Genomic DNA, 22,494 nt, shown 5'->3' with positions numbered 1-22,494 from the left:
AGAGGTTTCTAGGGATACGGAACGCAAAACAACAACAGTTTGTTTTCAGTACATATTCAGTTGGTTGTACACAGGAACTGCCACGTGTACCGAGTGCGCATGTGCGGGGTTTTTTGGGACTCTGACCCAGGCTTCCTGTTTGAAGAGTTTGAGAGATTGATCTCGCCCGGGCCTGCACCCTGGACTGGCTGGGTTTGGCTCCAGCATGCCGCAGTAACTCGATCAAACCGCGGATCTGCCCTCGCCCACAAGTAAAGGGCTGCGCTCACAGTCTCTTGCGACTTTCCTGAAGGTCCTGGTTTTGTTTGTTGTTGACAAGGCTGTGGAAATTGATCCGGGTGTTCCTTTCAAAATGTCCAATACTGCCGCTGGATACAACTCGCAGAACGGGGCAGGGAAGCAGTCGAGTCGCAATGGTGAGTGCGGCGCTTCCACCTGTATGATCGGTTTATGTGAAGATTGAGTGCATGTGTGATTCTACTCGATTTTAAAACCAGTTGATGGTTAGTGATTGTCGCGATATTTCCTAATGTCGATGTACGGTAGTTAAAGTAGACATTGACTCCAGTAAATACGAAGTAAGCGGCCCCGTGTGCAGGTAAAATGTGGTGAAGTTTAAAACCCAGTTCTAGGGGTTTAAATGGGAATCACGTGATGCACAGAATGGTTGCATTCACTCGCGTAGTATTGTGCAACTAGTTTGGTGATGTCATTGTAATACACTGAGGTGGGACAGGAATTGCATGAGTCTGTGACAGAGAATGTTATCGACTGTTTCCCCCCAGTTGTGCAGCAGACAGCAGATGAAATCGCTCACTTACCGTTTATCTCAGTAACGGTGATAACCTGCGCGGCTGTTCTTGAGGGCAGTGCGGATCTTAGCACTGGTGGTATATGTATTAAAATACATTACAATCTACTCGTTTTAGTTGCATGTAGTAAAATGTCTTTACTAAAGATAGTTCAGCTTTCTTAAGTCTGGTGCCTGTTTACTGTGGGCGGCTGTTTGTCGAAAACCTTGTACCGATAATACAACATCAAATTCACTTGAGTCGAGAGATCGTGTAAACGAATCTAAATGAATCCAGTTTCTCCTCCTTTTAGATCTACATCATTCGTTTTTGTAGTGATTGTCAGCGTTTAAGATATGTTTTAGTTGAAGTGAAATGGTTGTACAAGTTAGTAGCTCGGCTGTGAATGTGTAGTTGAAGCTGAGCGGTTCTATGAAGCCAGCGCTTGCTGTACATGTGGCATCTCTGGATCGTCCTTCCGATTCCACCAGACTGAATACTGTGGCCCTCTGGGTTTCAAACGTGTTCACATCCTGCTCATATTTGAAGTTTATGTTGTAGAAGAGAAACGCTCCTGTACCGCCAATGCTGTTCTAGGAGTCACGGGTTACATGCCGTTACAAAGTCCTTTATGAATAGGAGTCGTGTTAGGATTACATACCGTTACAAAGTCCTTTGTGAATTCCCAGTGTTTTAGATAATACAGAGTACTTTCTAATTTAGTTTTGTTGTTTGTTTGTTTGTCTTTCCTGGAAATGTGTTTAATGTAGCCATGGTGGCAGCTTTCCGTTTGTAATTGTCCAGCTGAAGACAGTGTGTCAGTGGGACTGCCCTGCAACCCCTGTCTCCTGAGCCTAGTGTTTTGAGGGAGCCACAAAGCCTGCCCTTTTTGTATCCCATGTTAGTGGGTTGGAGATTAGCAGGGCTGTAATAAGGTTATTGGAGTGTAGTTTGCCCCAGTATAGTTCACATGTGTGTCTGGTTCATTTCCAGTAAAACCACACATGACCGAAGTTGAGCTGTTTCACCGGCACAGACTGATGAACACAGCCCATATTCTACCTGGCTTGTCTTTGGCTTGATCTTCTGTCAAGCAGTTGTACTGTAATTATTTGCAGTATAATTTGTGTTAAGATCCATGTTTTCCAGTGTGTGAGTAGGCTATACTTTAGCCGTGTGTACTGTGCATGGTTCTTGATTGTGTGTGTGTGTTTCACTGTATTATAGGCAGGGTTGTTTGGCACAGTACATGGCTGTGTGTCTGGCACAGTACATGGAGTGTTATTGTTCATGTCAAGCATTTTTAAATTGTTAAATAACTGTTCATTCCTTACAGTAGGGGATATCCTAGTGTAAAATAATTCTAAAGGCAGGTTGATTTAGCTCTGGGCATTCTGCCAAGGAGGCTAAGATTCCTATTCACGTGGCATACTGAACATGATCTGCTGAACCCTCCCTTAGTCCTATATTGGAGATTGCCCTTCACATTGAGCAGATTGCCCTTCACATTGAGCAGTCCCTTTAAAATGTAAATGATGAGGTTATAGGAGGAATGCAAGCAACAAGTGTGAGGTTCAAATGATGACAAGAGGATGTAACAGGTGTGCTTTCAGTGAGAGATCTATGCATGCATATACTGTGGACTGTACTGACTGATGGAGCTGTGATCATGCATGTGCTCTAGGTGTAGACTGTATTGACTGATGGATCTGTGATAATGTATGTGCTCTGGGAAACAATAGAAACACTTTTCCATCATGACAGCTAGATGATTTGTGCTTTGTGTCTTTCAGGCCCTATACAGAATCCGGTAATGATGCAGGCCCCAGGGCAGAGTTACAATACAGCAGCCCAGACGATGCATCCACAACACATGCCAGCCAAAGCTCCTTTAGAGCAACCTGCCGGACAATATCACTACGGCTGTTATCAGAGCGCTCCTCCTGTGAGTGTGTATCAGGGACCTGGTCAGAGCACTCCTCCTGTGAGTGTGTATCAGGGACCTGGTCAGAGTGCTCCTCCTGTGAGCATGTATCGGGGACCTGGTCACAGCGCTCCTCCTGTGAGCACGTATCAGGGACCTGGTCAGAGCGCTCCTCCTGTGAGCATGTATCAGGGAACTGGTCAAACCAGCATGACCAGGCCTCCCACGAGACCCCTTCAGCCACATCAAGCAGGATCTGCCGGGATAGCAGCCCCAGCTCAGAGCTCCACACCTCCACCTGTGGTTTCTAATAGCTTTTATCCAGGCTCCCAGATCCCCCCTCATTCACACTGGCCTTATGGCACACCCCCTCCCTTGAACCAGCCTCCAGTGGGCTCCCAGGCAAACCATGTGACATCAGCACCAAGCCAGCCCTCTGCAATGCAGTATGGGATCCAGAACAGCCCCCCACAGGGACCCCCTGCTCCTCTGAACAGCTCCGTGCAGCCAGGCCTGCCCTCTGGGTATGGGATCCAGAACAGCCCCCTGCAGGGACCCCCTGCTCCTCTGAACAGCTCTGTGCAGCCAGGCCCGCCCTCTGGGTATGGGATCCAGAACAGCCCCCCGCAGGGACCCCCTGCTCCTCTGAACAGCTCCGTGCAGCCAGGCCCGCCCTCTGGGTATGGGATCCAGAACAGCCCCCTGCAGAGACCCCCTGCTCCTCTGAACAACTCTGTGCTGCCAGGTAAGGAGAGAACCTCTTGATGGCACATGTTCCTCAACACAGTCATCGAGAGAGAATTATTGTGTGAAGAACATTTAGTTAGAAACACAGACATGTTCACTGATTAGTCTCGTATCCTATAAGAACAGAAGAAGATTTACACTGAGAAGAGGCCAGTCAACACATCACAGTTCATCTGGTTCCTAATAGCTGATTGATCTCAGAACCTTGTCAAGTCGGGTCTTACAGGATCCCAGTGATTCTGCCTCAATATGACTAGGTAACCCATTCCACACCCTTGCCACTCTCGGTGTCTACTTCCCTCTTGCCATGGTCAGTCTTCATTTTGAGAGGTAATGTAGAATTGTAAGCCTTCTAATACAATGCTGATGACAGTTTGAGATAATAGGCTTGGTTTTAATATCATTACACTTGTCATTATCATTGTCTATGCTTAAAGTTTCTGTATAAAGCAGGTTTGCAACACATCTGCACTTGGTTCAACATTTAGCTTCACATTTCTTAGCAAGTCAGTCTCTTTAATTAACTTTGATAATACAAAAGAAGAGCTGTGTTGTACTGGATGTTTAGAGCTGGTGATGTATAGGGGTCAGCAGTGTAATCCTTTTCTGGATCATTAAAAAAATACGTACAATGGCAAATACATGACCAGCTTAACCTGTTTTACTTCTTGCATTGGAGCAAATCAGGGCGATCAATTCCAATAAAGGCAGTCACTGCTCTGGGTTGTAAAGCACTCTGATTTAGCAGGCTGGTGTTGGAAGTGAACTTGAACCTTTGATCATTTGCATGACAGGTGAGGCAAAGCGTGCTGTACTGGCAGGATAGCAGCTGATTGCAAGTCATGATAATGTGTCCTGCAGAAAGAGTACCAAGCGAGCTGTAGAAAAGTAAAGGAATCCATATTTACTGACATTTCATTATATTGTCATTTTCTCAGTTTAGCAAATATCTTGCAGCCATTTACTGTGCCTACCAATGCTGACTAGTGTAGGCTGGGCTTGTCTGCAGCTAAACTCACTGCAAGATAATGTGTGATGTTGTTCCTGCTGGTTTTAGGGAGAGTCTTGTCTTTTTTTTCTGAGAAGGGAACAGTTTATTTGCTTTTTTGATTCATACAGGTACAGCCTGTGAATCGACACTAGATCCAGCTGTAATTTCAGATTATTCCAGCCTTGTTGATTTTGATATTGATTTATTATAGATCAGTTTCTTCAGCACTGGCCCCTGTTCTTTTATCAATCCACCTTGTATACAGTGTGATTCACTGCTTCCAACACTTGCTTAAAGTCTCATAGCTGTCAGGTGACATGGAGCAGTGCTGCAAGAGAAGGATGCGACTCACTCCACTTACCTTCTTCAGCAGGGCCGGCCCCCCCTCCTATCAATCCACCTTCATCGCAAACATACCAGCCTGGCAGGCAGCCTTTCGGGCCTCCTCTGAGACCAGCAGCGCCTCCTACTGGACAGTTAAACAATGCAGCCACTCCCCCGCCTCCTGCTGCTGTTAAACAAGAAGGTAAGAGGGAGGGCAGGAGTGTCACTGTAAAGAATGCAGGCTAGAAACCAGGGCCCCAGCATAACCTTCTCCTTTCAGCTGACTGGCATTGAGGATAGCTCTGTTTGTTTATCCATGTGGTTTAAAGAGGCTTACAAGCCTGGGGATCCTGTTCAAAGAAAGCATGCACTGTGCAGTAGAAACCCCTTTGCAATGGCACTTCCCTTCTCTGTAATGTCAAGCATTGGATCGAGCGTGGCTTGGGATGAATGCCCCTCATCACCCCTTCATATGAATGTTTAGATGTGAAGTGTTCGAGTCATTAGGGGAGTATAATAATGTGCCACCATTGTTCATCAAGATCCAAGGTGCAGGTTCTGCTTCCTAGCACTCCCCTCCAAGCCATGCTGGCCTCAATGAGTCTCTATGTTTTCAGTACCAGGAGCAGAAAGGGCGCAGATCCACAACAGCTTTGATGCTTTGGAAAATGGAGGCAGAAACGCTGGTAAGAGATGCAAGCTTCTTCAAGTAGTAATGGCTGGCCTTGTACAAGATTCCTTACTATAATTTTGTATGATTATTTTGACTACCTACATGAGGCCTGAACTCTGCAGCTCTATAGGGGAGAAACAATAAGTAAATCATCAGAATGTCTTGAGCCATTACCATGCACTGCAAGTCTTGTTTTCCAGGGTTGTAAAGAATTGTGGGTCGTGCTGACAGATTTGTGCTTTGGTTTGAGCAGCACAGCATCCTCCACAGATGGGCAGGGCAGTTGGCCTGTCGTATCCCTCATTACCTCCTGGCTACCAGAACGTGACTGCCCCCCCCTGTGCACCGGGAATGCAGCCTCCAGGCCAGCCTTACCCTGCAGGAGCCCAGTCCTTTCAGCAGGTACGAGCAGCCCTGAGTGTTTTTAGTGCTTGGTGTTTGTTCGTAGCGACTCATGTTGCGCATGGGCGGAAGTGTTCACGCAGTGTCTGCTGTTCTTGTTTAGGGTCCGCTGGGTCCAGCTCAGCTTGGCCATGCTCTGGGAGGGATGAATCTGCAACAGAGCAAGCCTCCTGAAGCTCTGAGAACCATCAACCTGCTCCAGGAGAGGAACCTCCTGCCCTGGGGTCCTGTCACCCCCCCTGTGCCCTGCCTGCCCCAGGACCTGCAGCGGCTCAACTGCAGTCCTGAGTGAGTCTGAGGTTCAAAAGATATGCCAAGAGGCTGGAACAATTCTGCTTTCAGAAAGTCAGTATTGAGATGTATACATAGGAGAGGCTGGTGAGTCCTGCCTTCACTGCACAATATAGAATATCTGTGAAATCAACTATAGAGGGCCAGGGGGAGGATAGTGAGTCAACACACACCTTCATTTGCATGCAACTCATTTCTTATCTGCATGCTCTGTCCTCCAGCTGTTGATGAGATGTAGTTTAATCTCCCTACAACTGAGGTCTACAGCATTTCAATTTCAACCCTTCTATGGTATTTAGGTTGACTGGCTGTGTTTGTTTACTATTATTCTCATTTTTTTTTCTCAAGGGTCTTTCGATGCACTCTGACCAACATCCCTCAAACTCAGTCTTTGCTAAACAAAGCTAAGCTTCCCTTGGGGTTACTCCTCCACCCATTCAAAGACATGTCGGTAAGAGCCTTGCATTTCTTCTGATGTTTTTGGTTTGAGTTATAGGTCATGAAGAGTCATGTAATTACATTGTAGTAAGCTGGTAATTACCAGTGGCTCCTGCTCACACGCTAACAACTGTGTCATTGCATAGGAGTGGCCAACATCTTATACCTGATGTCATTGCAGGGAACAAGCCTCTTACTGCAGGACTGAGCTCACACTTACTGCAGTTCAGAGATGTTGAACCTGTTTCTGCAATGAGAATGCAGGGCTCCATGGGCCCCTTTGATGTAACTTGATATAATCATCAGACATAACGTTTCTAGGTTATTAGGATCTTTAGGATCACAGGCTTCAGGTTATTCTCCTCCCTTGCTTTGGGTCTGAAATGAATAATCAAGGAGCTGCTCCTCAGTATTGTTCTGGACTCTTAGTGCTTTAGAGATTGAGTTGCACTGCCTTGCATTGAATTAAAATCATGGGTCCCATTGCAGCAGCTGCCGGTGGTTACCTCCAGCACCATCGTGAGGTGTCGATCCTGCAGAACCTACATCAACCCCTTCGTCACGTTCCTCGACCAGAGGAGATGGAAGTGCAATCTGTGCTACCGAGTCAATGAGGGTAGGGCTTCAGCTTCCCAGCTGGTTAATTGTCTTTTAAAATGAACCATTTTCACATCCACACTCTGTATGTAACGCTGCACATCCACACTCTGTATGTAACGCTGCACATACACACTGAGAGTTCAGAACTGCAGTAGTAATATCATTTGTACTGCAATTGGCTGTTAATCCTCCCTTGTATTTACATTCAGTTCCAGAAGAATTTATGTATAACCCTGTAAGCAGATCGTATGGAGAACCACATAAAAGGCCAGAAGTTCAAAATCCCACAATTGAGTTCATTGCACCTTCAGAATATATGGTAGGCTTGATTTCTTATTTAATTGGTTAGAAAGCAAATCAGAATTGTGCTATTTGGTAAATGTGTCTGCAGCTAAAGAGAATGTACAGTTTCTGTGTGAAGTTAGACAGACACCAACAGGAATCCTTTTAAAAGTCTCGTTTGTACAGTAAAATGCACTTGCTGGTTTGTGCCAGAGAGGATGGGCTTCATTTAAATAACAGACTGGTGCAAGATTCCCAACACCTAAGGTCCTCCGTGTTGTTAAATGTTTAAATGGTGTGTCCAGTAAATTGTACATTGATTTGGATTGTCCACATTTCTAGTACTATAGGATGCCAGTGTGTGTGCAGATTGCAGAACACCTCCCACCCCTGACCCTGCACTTTCTCTTTGTTGTGTAGCTGCGGCCGCCCCAGCCTGCAGTCTACCTCTTCGTACTTGATGTGTCCCACAATGCAGTAGAGACTGGATACTTGGACACGGTGTGCCAGTCACTCCTGGACAGTCTCAGCTTGTAAGTGCAGAAACATCCACACAGCTTGCTGCTCAGATCAGAAGGATTTGGTGCAGGATTGCTTCTGTTGTATGGCTTGTATGTAAAAGGGCATTGGGGCTGCTGTCATGCAGCTCTTTAAATCATTCAGGACTTTACAGACAGCTGGACCTCACTTATTTGCTGTGCTACCTAAAGTGTGACAAAACTCACGGAACTGCTAGGTATTTGCAGGTATGTTGAAATGTTATGAATGTGAGTGGTGTAAGTGAATGTAAATGTCTTGAAGGTGCATGCAAGAAGATTTCACATCCCTGAGCTTCAGATAGCCTACCACGATGCTACATCTCTACATAATGTTAGAAAGCTCAATACACCTGAATTATTAGTGTGTGTGTGTGTGTCTGTATATGTATATATATATATATATATATATATATATATATATATATATATATATATATATATATAGCGCATTTTTTTTTTTTTTTTTTGTTGTATTTTTTTTTTTTTTAAGACTGCCAGGAGACACCAGGACGAAGATAGGCTTCATTACATTTGACAGCAGAGTCCATTTCTATAACCTTCAGGAGGGCCTGTCTCAGCCTCAGATGCTGGTTGTCTCAGACATTGAAGGTGTGTAGAATACTCATGACTTGGGACTCCTATGATCTGATTCTATTGCATAGTGTGTGCAGTACCAGCACTGTAGTCATTGAGTCCCTTCATCTGAAAGCAATTAAAAGCATGCAAAAATGTGATCGACCCAGCACTGGTATTTCCAGAAACAAGTTATTTTTCTTTTCCAGATATCTTCATTCCAACACCAGACAGCCTGTTGGTAAACCTCAACGAATGCAAGGAGGTGAGAAACCAGGCGCTGTAGCAACATGTCAGGAAAAGAGTCCAGTCATGTCTTAAAGCAAGGCAACTCTGAGAGCTTCTTTCAGTGTGCAAACCTGCTTTTTTGTCTTTGTTTTTGACCCCCTAACAGCTGGTCCAGGACTTGCTGAAAGGCTTGCCTCAGATGTTTACCAGTACCCTGGAGACGCAGTGTGCGCTGGGGCCCGCTCTGCTGGCTGCCTTCAAGCTGCTTTCCCCCACTGGAGGCCGGGTCTCTGTCTTCCAGACACAGCTGCCTTCTGTAGGGGTTGGGGCGCTGAAGTCCAGAGAAGATCCCAACCAGAGGGCTTCTGCAAAGGTAACAGCTGCTCTAATCGCTGCACTTGTAGCATTCCAGAGGGCTTCAGCAAAGGAATCAGCTGCTCTAATCACTGCACTGAAAGGAAGCTGCTGCTGTCGTCACTGCACTCATAGCATTCCAGAGGGCTTCTGCAAAGGAATCTGCTGCTGTCATCACTGCACTCATAGCATTCCAGAGGGCTTCTGCAAAGGAATCAGCTGCTGTCATCACTGCACTCATAGCATTCCAGAGGGCTTCTGCAAAGGAATCAGCTGCTCTAATCACTGCTGCTCTTATATTTCCATCAGCACTTGACTACACTGAAAATAATGTTTATATGATGCAGAAAGCAACAGATTTGTTAAAGACCTTGTTTGCATGTGTGGTTTTGATCTCACACCAGGGAACATTCAGATCATTGTGGCCGACCTGTGGCTCTTGAACGTTGCTGTTTACTGTATTCACTGGCTGGTGATTTCATAGACCTGGTTATGGAGGCCTTGAATTCTACGGGGGAAGGGTGTTTTGCAGTGAAATGTACCCCCTTTTATTAAACTACATTTAATGTAAGAAGTTGATATAGTTTCTCTGTTCCCTGTGTTGTCATTCTCCAGGATATTCCGCATCTGACTCCTGCCACTGATTTCTACAAGAAGCTGGCCCTGGACTGTTCTGGGCAGCAGATTGCTGTGGATCTTTTCCTGCTTAGTGGACAATACTGTGATTTAGCTTCATTAGGTAAGAAGTGTTTTCACTGTCCTTGAAGCATCATCAATTGGTGCTTCTTCCAAGAACACATTTGGACGTTCAGATACCACGTTAGCTGGTATAAAAGCATGCAAATGGGGGTCTGTAGAACCAGCAGGCTATGCGCAACTTGTACAGTAATAACACAGTACCCATTACACATCCCGTTCCAGTTAGGCTATTACAATATGCACTGTTTGTAAAGACCCTCTCCTATATGTTGGTAGATTGCAATACCAATGTACTTGTATTGTTGTGCATGAATTGTCCCTTTGTGTGTCACTGCAGCCTGCATATCCAAGTATTCTGCAGGCGGAGTCCACTACTACCCTTCATATCACCACCTGCACAACCCTGCCCAGGTGGAGCAGCTCCAGAGAGACCTGAAGCGCTACTTCAGCAGAAAGATTGGCTTTGAGTCGGTCATGAGGGTCCGCTGCACCAAAGGTGACTTCTAGGAGCTCATCTGCTCTTCTTCCAACAGTTGGCTTTCTGTTGTCCAGGATGCATCGGATAAGATTAGACAGTGTTTCATGATGTTATCAGTGGGAACGAGGGAATACAAGAGGGGCCTGTGCTTCACAGTTCTGTCATTCAGAACGATTCAACTCAGTAATGCTGAGCTGTGAAATATTAAGAGAAACATACCTAGAGCTGGAGTAGCAGTTGTACTTGATCTTGTTAATCTCAGTTACAAGTGTGAGTGTCACAGTCTGGGCTTTTCCTTTTGTTCTGTGTCTTTCTGGTATTCCCTTTAACTTGCCACATGGTAATGTAGGACAGAAGCACTTTTATGATGCATGTATCACATTTTTTAAAAGATTCCACATTCTAGCTGGTACACTAAACAACATGTGCTTGTTTTTCTCTCCTGTAGGTCTTTCTATACATACCTTCCATGGAAACTTCTTTGTCCGTTCGACGGACCTGCTCTCGCTGCCCAACATCAACCCAGACTCGGGGTTTGCTGTTCAGATGTCGATTGAGGAGAATCTCTTAGACATGCCGGTGGTTTCTTTCCAGGCTGCTCTTCTCTACACTTCCAGCAAAGGTAACAGACAGATGGTGTGTTGGGTTGGGGGTTGGGGTTTGGGTTAAAGTTAGTGTTTAGGGTTTGGGTTGGGTTATAGTTAGTGGTTGGGGGTTGGGTTGGGATAGGGGTTAGGAGTTGGGGGTTGGGGTTTGGGTTAGGATTTAGTGGTTGGGTTGTGTTGGGGTTGGTATTCCCTGCACTACAAGTGTCATTGATGTTCTGTTTGCAGGGGAGCGTCGCATACGAGTCCACACTCTGTGTTTACCAGTCGTGAACTCCATGGCTGACATCTTTGCTGGAGCGGACGTGCAGGCCATTACAGGGCTGCTGGCCAGCATGGGTGAGTGAAGCAGGGCTGCTCTGTCCTGTCATCAATAGGGGCTGTATTGTCTGTGTTTCAAACAAATCCATGCTTTTAATATGACTTTGCGAAGGGGCCTCATTGGAGCGTTTGCACGGTTCTGCTTATCTGTTAAACTTTGTGTTGTCTGCTGTGTTCTCAGCCCCGCTCTAATGAAAGTTAAATGATTCTCCTTGTTTTCATTCCTGCGTGACTCTGTGTGTCTCTCTTGCCAGCGGTTGACCGCTCTGTCACAGCCAGTTTGAGTGATGCCCGCGATGCTCTGGTGAATGCTGCGATTGACACTCTGCGTGCCTATCGCTCTGGCGGGCTGAGTGTGCAGCAGCCTGGCCTTGTCGCCCCTGCCTGCCTGCGCCTCCTTCCTCTTTATGTGGTGGCCCTGCTCAAGCAGGTAGGTCCTGACAGGTGCTTTCAATGAACACACACACACACATACACACACACTGCTCTGTGAGACGCGAGCCCCTCTTTGATGCATCTCCGCCTCTCTCTGTCTCTGCAGAAAGCCTTCCGCACTGGAATGAGCACCAGGCTGGATGAGCGTGTGTTTGCGATGTGTCAGCTGAAGTACCAGCCCCTGGCTTACCTGATGCTCATGATCCATCCTGCTCTGTACAGAGTAGACAATCTTACAGACGAGGTAAACTACTGGCTCTGTCATTGACACACTGCAGGCTAAAAGCAAGCCACAAGCTGATCACATCCCCAGCACAATCATGTCATCAATAAAGCGGAGCTTTGTTTTTTTTTGTTTTTTTTGCAGGGTGCGATTAGCATCACTGACAGAACAATCCCTCAGCCCGCGACTCTGCAGCTGTCTGTGGAGAAGCTGAGCAGGGATGGATCCTTCCTGATGGACTCTGGCTCGGTACGCAACTCCAGCACTCTTCCCACCACAGTGGCTCATTTGCTGTGACCTTGTCGCTCTGCTCAGGTGGAAGACACTCTTTTTAGAGAGAACTTTGTTCCACCAAACCCAGAAGTGTGTCTTTTCTGAGCTCTAAACCTGACATGCAATCTCTGATACAGTGTGTGTTACATTTAACACTTCAACTTTCACCCCAGTGTGAGCACTTCAGCTTGTGCAGGTTTCTAAATGATCACAATATCCCAGTAATGTGAAGAGTAATTGACATGTTGTGTTCATTGTTCGTGCAACAATGAATGCTGAAACAGTTTTACTGTGCATCTCACACGACTGTGGCACTTCCCAGCATGGCGTGATGGAGGCAGCAGTCACACACCTGCAACAGTCCACCAGTTCAGCCTGTCTGAAATATGAAAATGTCCTTTCTTACAGGTTCTGTATCTGTGGGTTGGAAGAAACTGTGCACCCAACTTTATTACCCAGGTGCTAGGTGTCCCTGACTATACAGCAATACCTCAGACTATGGTAAGCAACACAAACAATGCATGATATACCTGAATGCAGAAATACCCATTGTCCGATGCTGGTGGTAAATGTTTATTTGTTGTTGGTTTCAACCAGACTCGACTCCCAGAACTAGACACGGCTGAGTCGACGAGAACAAGAGCCTTCATTTCTTGGTTAAGAGAACAAAGACCTTTTTACCCAATCTTGCATGTAATCAGGTAAGCTATGATGCACTCCCAGTGTGCTGATGTAATCAGGGAAGCCATGATGCACTCCCAGTGTGCTGATGTAATCAGGGAAGCCATGATGCACTCCCAGTGTGCTGATGTAATCAGGGAAGCCATGATGCACTCCCACTGTGCTGATGGTTTAATAATGTATCTGAATAAACAGTTTTTGTTTTTTTTATTCCTACCTATGAATTCTAATAGACAAATCTTTGTTGACACAAGTCCACAAACTCCACTGCAAATTGAAACTTGTTGGTGCTCTGGTTTGTTCTTTAGCGAAGGTAAAAGTTTCCAAACAGTCAGTAATGTGCCTTGTCTTGGGCTGGGCTGTGCTGTCTGATTCACACTAACTTCCATACCTCCTGTCTGCAGGGAGGAAAGTCCCCTCAAGGCAAGCTTTATGCAGCACATGGTCGAGGACAGGACAGAATCTGCTCTGTCGTACTACGAGTTTCTGCTCCATTTGCAGCAGCAAGTTAACAAATAAAGTGGTTTGCCAAGCTGTGGGATGTGGCTAGTCTGAGAGGAGAACCAAGGAGAGGGTGTGTGAGCAGCGGCGCCTCTATTCAAGGATTCATCAGCAATGACTTTTTACAAAGTGTTTTTCATCACTGGGCCACAAGATTGAAGCACATTAAAAAATACTAACTTTAACATTTTCCATTATGGGTTGAAATGCATTTTTTTTTAAATACATTTTTAGGGTTTAATTATGTAAGTTGTCTATAATTTTCTTTTAGCTCAGATGAAACAGAATCACTAAAGTTATTCTTTCAATTAAGACTGGCTTGTGAATGAGGGAAGGTAATGGAGTTTGTTGAAAGAACATTTCTGCTGGTTTATAAAATCTCTATGTATTGGTTTTTAATATTCTGTCTTCATTGGCTTCCAGAAGAGATCTGTTGTCAAGTCTTAAACTCATGAATGCTTCACACATGAAAGATGTTGGAATCCTGAATGTCCTAGGGGATAAAGAGCAGTATTTTGTGGCTCAGATTTACAGACTCTTCTTTTTCTTATACATTGAACTAGTACAAACACATAATGGTGGATAATCAGGACCGAAACTGTAGTAAAATCTTTAATGTAGTGAAGTCATCACATGTTTGTAATTCAGTCTCCTCTGAGATGCGTGCAAAGAGCACAGAGTCTGTCTGTTTCATTGAGACCGTTTATTGATTTGATTTTGTCTGGTTTCATTCTCAAAATTGTTTTTTTTTCCTCTTAATATTAAAGCAGTCCTCTGTTTAACTTGCAGGCAGTATGAGAAATGTTTTTTAATGAAATAGCAGAAGGATTTGAAGGCAGATCCAGTAGAATCAGGCCATTGTTGCTGACACACACACACACACAAACACACACGTGTGAATGTTCATGACAGCAAATCTTCACGATTGAAGCAATTGTAAATTAAATGGATTAATAACTTCAAGTATGTGTATAATAATAAGTGGGGGGTACATCCTTACACATTTGTAATTGCTGCACTAGAGTCTGTGCAAGTCCTTAGTTCCTGCTGGTAATCAGCCCTGTTACTGAAGCGATTCTATTGACAGGGTGCCATGTATTGTACTGTATCTCCTCTCCAGTGCAGCACAGTGTTCTCGCGCATTGATTTTGTCTCTCGTTTTCTATGCTGTTGAAATGCTGTTGTCCTTGCCCATATGTACAATCCATTTCTTGTTCTGAGCACACCATGCAAGGCTTTCTGTCCTGAAGATCCGGGCAAGTGTAGCTGGTGTTGCTCTACAGCCCACTCCCAGCCTATCCTGATACTGGCTTTCCCATCAGTAATAGTAAGCAGAGTTCAGGTTGATGATCCTGGACCCCCTGATGGGGCTCCAGGATTGGAAGAGCTTGTGGACTGTACTAGTAAATGATGGGTCGTTTTGGGGTTAATTTACTTTATTTTAATCCTAGATCTTTCATTTGGGGACAGGATAATTTTTTTTTTTTTTATTTATTTAAAAATCATCAGTATTCTTTGCAGAGAGATTCAATAGCAGGTAAAGGCTTCAGAAATAACACTGCTGATAGCGTAAATATTGTACTGAAGTAATGTACCTAGTTAAATGCAAGAACAAGACAAACTAAAACACTGAGTCCCCCTTGTGGTTCAGCGTAGTAAGTGTTGTTAATGTCACCAGTGAGGGGCGCATTATTGTTTTGGGTTTTACATTTATTAAATTTCTTTTTTTTTTTGTAATTATCCTTGTTTTCTGTCTTAGGTATTGCATGTTTTGATTTTTAGTTTTGATTTGTTCACAGTTTAAAAATAATATAGAATTTAAGTAAAGACACTTTAAACCTTTGTTTTAACCATTTAACAAATTTAAAAAGCAGAACGAATGCTTCCCATCCCCTGGACCATTGTGTGTGGCTTGAATTGTACTCCGTGACCATTCTCTGTATATTGTAAACACAAAACAGAGAGCCCTTCTGTAAAGTAGTGTACAATTCTGTAACCAAATTAAAGTCTAGTTCTCTATGAAGATTGTCTTGTTGTGTTGATTGTGCAGTTTTGGATGCCTGTGTGCTTGCTGTTAAGTGGATGTACACCATGGGGTGGGGTAATACATGCAAACAAAGACATCGAGATTATCAGTAAGGTTTTAATCTGAATATTTATCAAACCAATCAGAACAGCTGCCTGTGAACTGAATTTGCTTCTCTGTTTTCTACCTGTTCCATTGATGTGGTATCAGTGGGTTCCTAGTCCTGCCCACATGCCCTTGCTGTGGATCTGCTCAGTGGGTGTCTGGAAGTTGTTCAGTGAAGTGGTGGGAGCACCATTGAAACACCTGAGGATCTTGGGACTGGCAGGGGACAGGTTAATCAGTCAAACAACCAGACTTGCAGCCACTTCACTGGGGAGCGAAGTGCTTATAGGAGTCCACTTGGAGATACCTGGACTGTGTGGGAGGTTTCACCCCAGTCAAGGATGAAAAGAATAACATAAACCAGAAGAGTGCAATGCTAATGAGAGGACAGAAGATGCTTGGTAAAGCCTGACTTGCTACTTTTAACATTGTGGGAGTTGTGACTATTAAGAGAATCAGGTACGACAGTGTCTGTTCATCGAGGCGTTCTCTCCTCAGTCCTCAGTGTGATTATTGAAGTCTCTTCTTCAGTCTTCAGCGCTGCACCCGCAGAGTTGTCTGTTCTTGTACATGTTTTATAAATCCTGTATGCTGTTTCACAAAAACATACAGAAAGAATTGGTTATTTGAGGACACAAAAAGAATATCTAGACTCAAATACATACTTGTACTGCTGTTCACTTAACACAGAGGGACATGGGACTGGGTGACTTCTAGACTAACACACACAACTTCTTTCAGAGTGCTGCTCCTCTATTCTGCATTCACGCTGACTGTGTGGTGGAGATACAGCTGCGTGCTTGCACTGGAGCCTCATGATAGGTCCACTCTCTTATTACCACACAACACAATAATGAATACTTCATAAAAATTGAACAAGACAATTTGGGGGAAATTTACGTTGGTAGATAACCTATATAAATATTGAAATGTTATGTATACTATAGACTTACTAACAGTTATCGGTGTTCCAAAAAGCAAGTAAGCGGCTGTATAAATGATTGGGTAGTAACCCATTTCACCAAGCTTCTTCCCTGAGACAGACCCTTGAATCATTGTGGAACAGAGGTTGCTGTTTTGCACTCCTGGTTCCAATGAGATAGTTCAACATCTGAAAATAAACCAGAAGAATTAATAAAGCACTGGGGCTTGTCCAGGTCTCCAGTCCTTTGCCATTTCCACTGGGAATTACTGGGAACATCGCGTATATACGCATCCCTGGTATTGTCCAGACCAGTGTGCAGCTAAGAGAACACCTCCCCTGGGCAGTGCTGAGGGGGTCTATCATGCAGTAGCCAATACAATTGCTACTTCATTCAAGGCTTGATCACCTACAGTATATTATGAGTATTTTACTGCACCAGTAGGTGTTTCACGTAATCCATAGTGATTTCCCCAGCATTGTTGCCACTAATACATTCCAGCATCACTGTGATTCCTATGCAGTCAGACAGCATGCTCTAGCAGTGATGGAGTGTTTCCTATTAGTCCAGCACAATCTGGTGTCCCTTGGGGAAAGCACTGCTCAGTCCTAGCTCACAATGCATGGGGATGGGGCTGGAAGCTTGTTGAAAGGCATTGCGTTGAACTGGGAGTTACTGCTGCAGAAATCCGATGACATGCCGGTCTTGACAAAACGAATCCCTACCCATATCCAATACAAGGGGAATAGACTCTGGTGACTATGACTGCAGTATCCAGAGCCCACATGCTCTTGTACATGAAGACTAAGAAGCCGCTAGCAAGGATGAGGAGAATGTTCCCAAGAACGGAGCTGACCTGCAAAGAAGCACTCTGTTACTCCTTGTTAAACAGGTTGCATTGAACTCTACACATTATTCCATTCAGAGCCCAAGCTGTTTCTGTTTAATCTCTTCTTTGTGTTGGTCCTTCTCTTGCTCACACAGTGCATTGTTGGGGTGACTCTGCACTTTTAACCAAGCAGAAGTATGTCCAATCCCCTTAGCTTGTCAGTGTTTTTAGCCTTGGCTGGCCTCCTGTGGTTAATGAACATCCCAATAGAAACAGGAACTGCAACCAGGACCAGAGCAAGTCCTGTAAATCAGCGGGACAGCATTAAAACAGCTCACATCATCCCACATCATCCCACATTCTAGCTCTTATCAGTCTGGGGTTCACAGCTAATTGCACTTCCCCAATTCAAATGCACCTTTTCATAGCGCATAGGGGCTGCTTACCTCATAGAAGCTGTTCAAAGTTAACAATGAACAATCACTGGTGTAAAACTTGATCACAATTGCTTTGTGTTCTTATCTGTTCTCTGTTTAAAGCTGCTGTAAGGGTGCACAGCAGTTGTGGCTAATGCCTTTCTTCACTGGTAATGTTTTGAATGTATCCCAGTGAACCTGCAATGCTGCATGCAGGTGGTTCATTCCCATAAACCCCCCATGTTAATGGAAACAGTCTGGCTAATGCCCAAGTACCAGTTCAATCACAGAGCTTGTCATATGGAAGCTGAATGCCAGCGGTGGAGACCCATGTGTTAGTGTAGATGTACAGGCACAGTGGCATCATTCCCAGTGCCAGCAGTGTGGAGCAAGTGGGCACTGCCATGCTGTAAGACATCATACAACTTGTAAGGATTTGGAAACTCAGAGTGCAGCTGTGACCTTGGAAGGATGAGAAAATCTTTCTAGAAAGCTGTTTTGAAGCTATGTACAAACCATAATCAAACCAATTAAAACTGGTTTAAAATCCACTTACGTTTGTTAAAAGTTACACGTTATAACTTTAGGTAAAGTGTCTCAGAATGCTTAATAACACACTGTAAGAATGTATCACTAGGTTTTTTCCTGTTAGGTTGCACAAGATCTTATTGTTTCATCAGCCATCTGTTCTTTTCTGCTCATGCTTTCCATTAAAATGGTAAAGAAATAATTGAAACTGTCTGTAAACATTGTGTGATTTTCCTGTGATTACTGTAAGCTCTGAATCAACACAGGGTTAATGAAGTCTTAAAGTCAAGCTGTACATAGCTGGTTTGCAATCACCAGCCTTGTTGTTCGCCCTTGTAAAGCGTGGTTATAGTGCTTTGCTGCCTGTGAGAATTTAACAAAACTCTTAAATGTTACTTCTTGTTATCTGGGTTTCTGCTGACCATGGTGAAGTGAAGAAGAAATGCAAATGTTAACGGTTAATGTGCTTTGTCTCACACTATGCCTCATGCTAGGGAAATAAGACCAAATTTGGTCAAGCAAATTACGTAAGCTGGCTGAGTATTTGTGCTGTACGGAGTCATCTGTTAGCTCCACGCAGCTCAGAAACATCTACGCTGAGGCTGGCTCAGAAACATTTACACTGAGGCTGGCTCAGAAGCATCTACACTGAGGCTGGCTCAGAAACTACATCTCTGTGCCATGCCAGCTGAGAAATAAAACAACTTCTCTGAAGCCATGAAAGCTGAGCTCAGCTCAGAAGTAAATCGTCTACACTGATGCAGCTCATAACAACATCGACTGAGGCCTGTGTGTGAGATCACTGAAGCATCACATTTGATTTGCTTTGTTCCTGTTAACATTTTGATTCCTGAATAAACTCTTTTTGATTGACTTTACCTGAAGAAGATTCATTATTTTTTACAAAGAAATCGAACTCATACAGCTCATCATTGTGCAGTCCTGAACTAGGGTTAGAGCAGCTCCATTGGGTGGGACAGCCATCCAATCTGCTGCTGTTGTGTCTGTTTCAAAAGAGACCCTTCGAAGGGTGCAATACAACCCATACAACTCTTCTATAGTGCCTTCCTGAACACGCATCTCAAAGTGCTTTGCATGAGCTAATCAACAATTATTAACTTCACTGTGACAGGGTGAAGGGCCTGCAGGATGTCTGCATTGCGTTCGGTTATATAAGCTTCTGCTGGCCAGCACAGTAGAATTCGGGTTGGCGCCGTATTCTGCTGGCAATATAGCTGTCTGAATGTTTTGTTAGTTGGAGCTCCGCCTAGTGGGATTTTAGCGCAGTGCACCTAATGCGTTTGGCAGGCTTAGTGCGGTCATAAAAGAGCGACTAGGAGAAGGAACGTTGTCCATTGTACAGTAGTAGCACGCCAACTCATGATACAGCTATTGCCTTACTCGGCGAACAGTTCTTTGGAAAATCTGATTGTTTTTTTTTTTGGTCAGTTTTTATGAATGGAGACTGCAGACCTAAGCGCGCAGAAGGGCTCTGGAGAAAAGTGCGGCATGTCCGCAAAAAGGAGAGCTGAGCTTCGAAGGAGGAAACTGCTGGTGAATTCGGAGGACAGAATGAAGCGCATCATGGGGTTCAGTAAAACAAGCGACGCGGATGTCAGTAATGGTGAGGTGGGGTTTAAACAACGTCATGTAAAGCAGATGGTAATTCTAGGTGTTAGGGATAAATACCAGGGTTTGACGTGGTTAGATGTGTGCAGATCATGTCTGTAAGGATTAATAATGACCTGGAGCGATTACAAAGTACAGATTAAAACCACATTAGCTGCACAAATCGTTTCATTTTGCCTTGTAGCAGCATAGGGATACCGACAAGAACAATGCGACTGTTTACTTTAGGATAAGGGCGTGTCGTTGTGGTCGTTTAAATTTAATTTACACCCACGCGATATTCGTGTGTAATGTATAGCAAATTCCAGTAAGTAGTGTTTCAGCATAAAGACTCATTGCAGGCCAGCTAGGGGTTATGTGAGTCAGTTTCTGCAGCTGTAATGTACGCGATCAAAGGTTAAGAGTCACATTAATTGAAGATGTTTTGCTATACCTGACCTGTGCGTGTTCATACTGCTGGTCATCACTGCAAACAGGGCAGTGCAATTGGAGCTGTCACAGACTGTTTACAGTACAGAGTATTGCCCTTACATGTGCACGAGAAGCTTGGGCTGCCTTACAAACTGACACAAAACTGTCCTAAGAATAATAAATGGCATGAATGCTTCATGTGTGGTTTACTTTCAGCAGACATGCTCATAACTTCCACAGTTCCCCTGGAGCCTGTGAGGGCTGAGCCGCTGTTGCTCCCCACTTCCACGAGAGTTCCTGTGTTCCCCAGCGAAGCAGATCTGGGGGGAGACAGCAGCAGGGAGCTCCGGCAAAGACCCCGGGGGGAGGGCCTCTCGGACGGTGCCCCTCGCTCCCCGAGCCAGGGGCACCAGCAGTGCCTGTCCCGCTTTGACGAGGCCATGAAGCTGCGCAGCCAGCTGGTCAGTGAGGAGCCCGGGCAGGAGGGCGGCTCAGGGGCCGACGAGCTGGACGTCTTCCATGTGTTCAGACTGGCTGGAAGTGTGCTGCTGGCACTCGCTGTCAGAGCCTTTGTGTGCAAGTATCTGGTAAGTGTGTTCAGACTGGCCGGGAGTGTGCTGCTGGCACAACCTTTGTATGCAAGTTTCTGGTAAGTGTGTTCAGGGGAGCTTCATTTAGTTCAAGGGCAGAAGTACCAGTAGATGTTCATTTTCTGATTCAGCTATTTCACACTGGTATATAGATAATGATCTATCAAATGCCTGGTTTTTAATGACATGCTTGTGCCATTGATATTCTAGCAGTGGAGCTGATCCAGTCACTATTGGTACTAACCCAGTTTGCCCACCAGGCTGGCAGTCCCAGCCACGCCAGTGTGTAACAGTGCCAGGGTGCTAGGAATGAACGTCAGACAGTGTTGTGATGGAACTTCTCTCCTTTCTGTTTCACAGTCCATATTTGCTCCATTTCTGACTCTTGAGTTGGCGTACATGGGCCTGTACAAATATTTTCCAAAGGTGAGTCTTGTCCATGTTAACAATTGATTTATCTCATTGATTTAGTTCATTTTTATTTGAGATGCTTGACTGCTAAAAGTTGTAAATGTACAGCCAGCTTTCCAAGGAGAAGTAGATTACAAAAATACATGTCCAATACAAGACTTAACAAGGATTTTGTTCATGAAAGATTAGGTTAAAGGGATAATATATACTATTCACATGAGATTGAAGAGGATCACATGAGTGCTGTGAGCAGGGCAGGCGGCGAGGCTGATTTATTCTAACTGCCTGTCTTTCAGGGTGAGAAGAAGACGAAAAGGACTGTGCTCACCGCGGCCTTGCTGCTGTCGGGCATCCCTGCGGAAGTGATCAGGCGCTCCATGGAAACCTACAGCAGGATGGGAGACGTGTTCACTGATCTCAGTGTCTACTTCTTCACCTTCATCCTCTGCCACGAAGTCCTGAGCCTCCTGGGCTCAGAAAGCACTTGATCTGCCTTGTCTCTCCTGTGGAGCACGGAGCACACCCTTTTGAGCTGTCTGCTCCACCCTGGGGTGTTAAAGGGGTTTCTTTCACAGGAATGACAGGCTTTCTAGTTGTGTGCTCAATCCCAATTCGCTCTGAACCCCAGTAGCAGCTGATCCCTTCCTGCACAAGCTTGTGTCCTGGAAGGCTGGACTAGTCAGTGTTACTCATTTGTTTGTATTTCTGCAGGAAGTTGTCCTTTAATTAAATGTTTTCAATGGTCCAGTCTCTGCAGTGTTTTCATGTTTGAATGAGTCTCTCTGGAAACTCAAAGGTGGGATGGTCTGGCTTCATTTCACTTGTTTGTTATTTGGGTTCAGTTTTTTCCTTGGAGACTGATACACCTGTGTACATGCATGGTGTAGCGTTCTAGAGCAATATAGTGCAGCAATCAGAAGATGAGAGGCATCACTGGCTTATCTGAAACTGATTGTCATCGATTTCAACAAAACAGCCACCCCCCCCCCCCCCCCCCCCCCCCCCCCCCCCCCCCCACCCCCCCACCCCACGCACGCACCCCCCCACCCACGCACACGTAGTGCGTGCGTGCGTCAGTGACACGTGTACAGGGCACGGGAGTACTAGCTACAGGGGCTGGGTTCGTTAACTCTGACACAGACAATAGGGAGTGGAGCAGGTGAAGAGTCATTAGATTGTCAGAGTGATTGATGGAGAGAATGTACAATTCTTGCTGAGTTTGAAGGTACAGTGTAAGGTGAGGTTCATGGAGG

General features: G+C 45.0%; 2 protein-coding genes across 7 annotated transcripts; both read left to right on the top strand.

Moving 5' to 3' along the window:
• Nucleotides 1-129: 129 nt before the first annotated feature.
• Nucleotides 130-14,161, top strand: LOC121324662 (protein transport protein Sec24A-like). 4 transcript variants are annotated; one of them, XM_041266770.1, is made up of 24 exons: nt 130-416; nt 2,585-3,189; nt 3,346-3,460; nt 4,824-4,979; nt 5,395-5,463; nt 5,704-5,852; nt 5,956-6,140; nt 6,492-6,594; nt 7,071-7,197; nt 7,391-7,500; nt 7,884-7,996; nt 8,493-8,611; nt 8,785-8,840; nt 8,970-9,176; nt 9,773-9,896; nt 10,194-10,352; nt 10,783-10,956; nt 11,168-11,278; nt 11,515-11,690; nt 11,802-11,939; nt 12,063-12,167; nt 12,600-12,692; nt 12,789-12,892; nt 13,277-14,161. In XM_041266770.1, exons 1-24 carry the CDS (start codon nt 353-355, stop codon nt 13,389-13,391), a joined length of 3,477 nt encoding a protein of 1,158 aa, XP_041122704.1. In that variant the 5' UTR covers nt 130-352; the 3' UTR covers nt 13,392-14,161. The 4 variants fall into 4 exon arrangements, with proteins under 4 accessions (XP_041122704.1, XP_041122702.1, XP_041122703.1 ...); XM_041266768.1 differs by having other exon boundaries at nt 131-416; nt 2,585-3,460; nt 4,827-4,979; XM_041266769.1 differs by having other exon boundaries at nt 131-416; nt 2,585-3,460; nt 7,074-7,197.
• A 5,365-nt stretch (nt 14,162-19,526) lies between these two features.
• Nucleotides 19,527-22,266, top strand: LOC121323833 (calcium signal-modulating cyclophilin ligand-like). 3 transcript variants are annotated; one of them, XM_041265104.1, is made up of 4 exons: nt 19,527-19,824; nt 20,481-20,827; nt 21,191-21,256; nt 21,538-22,266. In XM_041265104.1, the coding sequence occupies exons 1-4, from the start codon at nt 19,659-19,661 to the stop codon at nt 21,727-21,729; spliced, it is 771 nt and encodes a 256-aa protein (XP_041121038.1). In that variant the 5' UTR covers nt 19,527-19,658; the 3' UTR covers nt 21,730-22,266. The 3 variants fall into 3 exon arrangements, with proteins under 3 accessions (XP_041121038.1, XP_041121037.1, XP_041121036.1); XM_041265103.1 differs by having other exon boundaries at nt 20,460-20,827; XM_041265102.1 differs by having other exon boundaries at nt 20,457-20,827.
• The last annotated feature ends 228 nt before the right edge of the window (nt 22,267-22,494 follow it).

Source organism: Polyodon spathula, chromosome 12, assembly GCF_017654505.1.
Source record: "Polyodon spathula isolate WHYD16114869_AA chromosome 12, ASM1765450v1, whole genome shotgun sequence".
NCBI classification, from domain to species: Eukaryota; Metazoa; Chordata; class Actinopteri; order Acipenseriformes; family Polyodontidae; genus Polyodon; species Polyodon spathula.
Note: the sequence above shows the minus strand (reverse complement) of the source record. Positions and strands in the feature narration are given on the sequence as shown.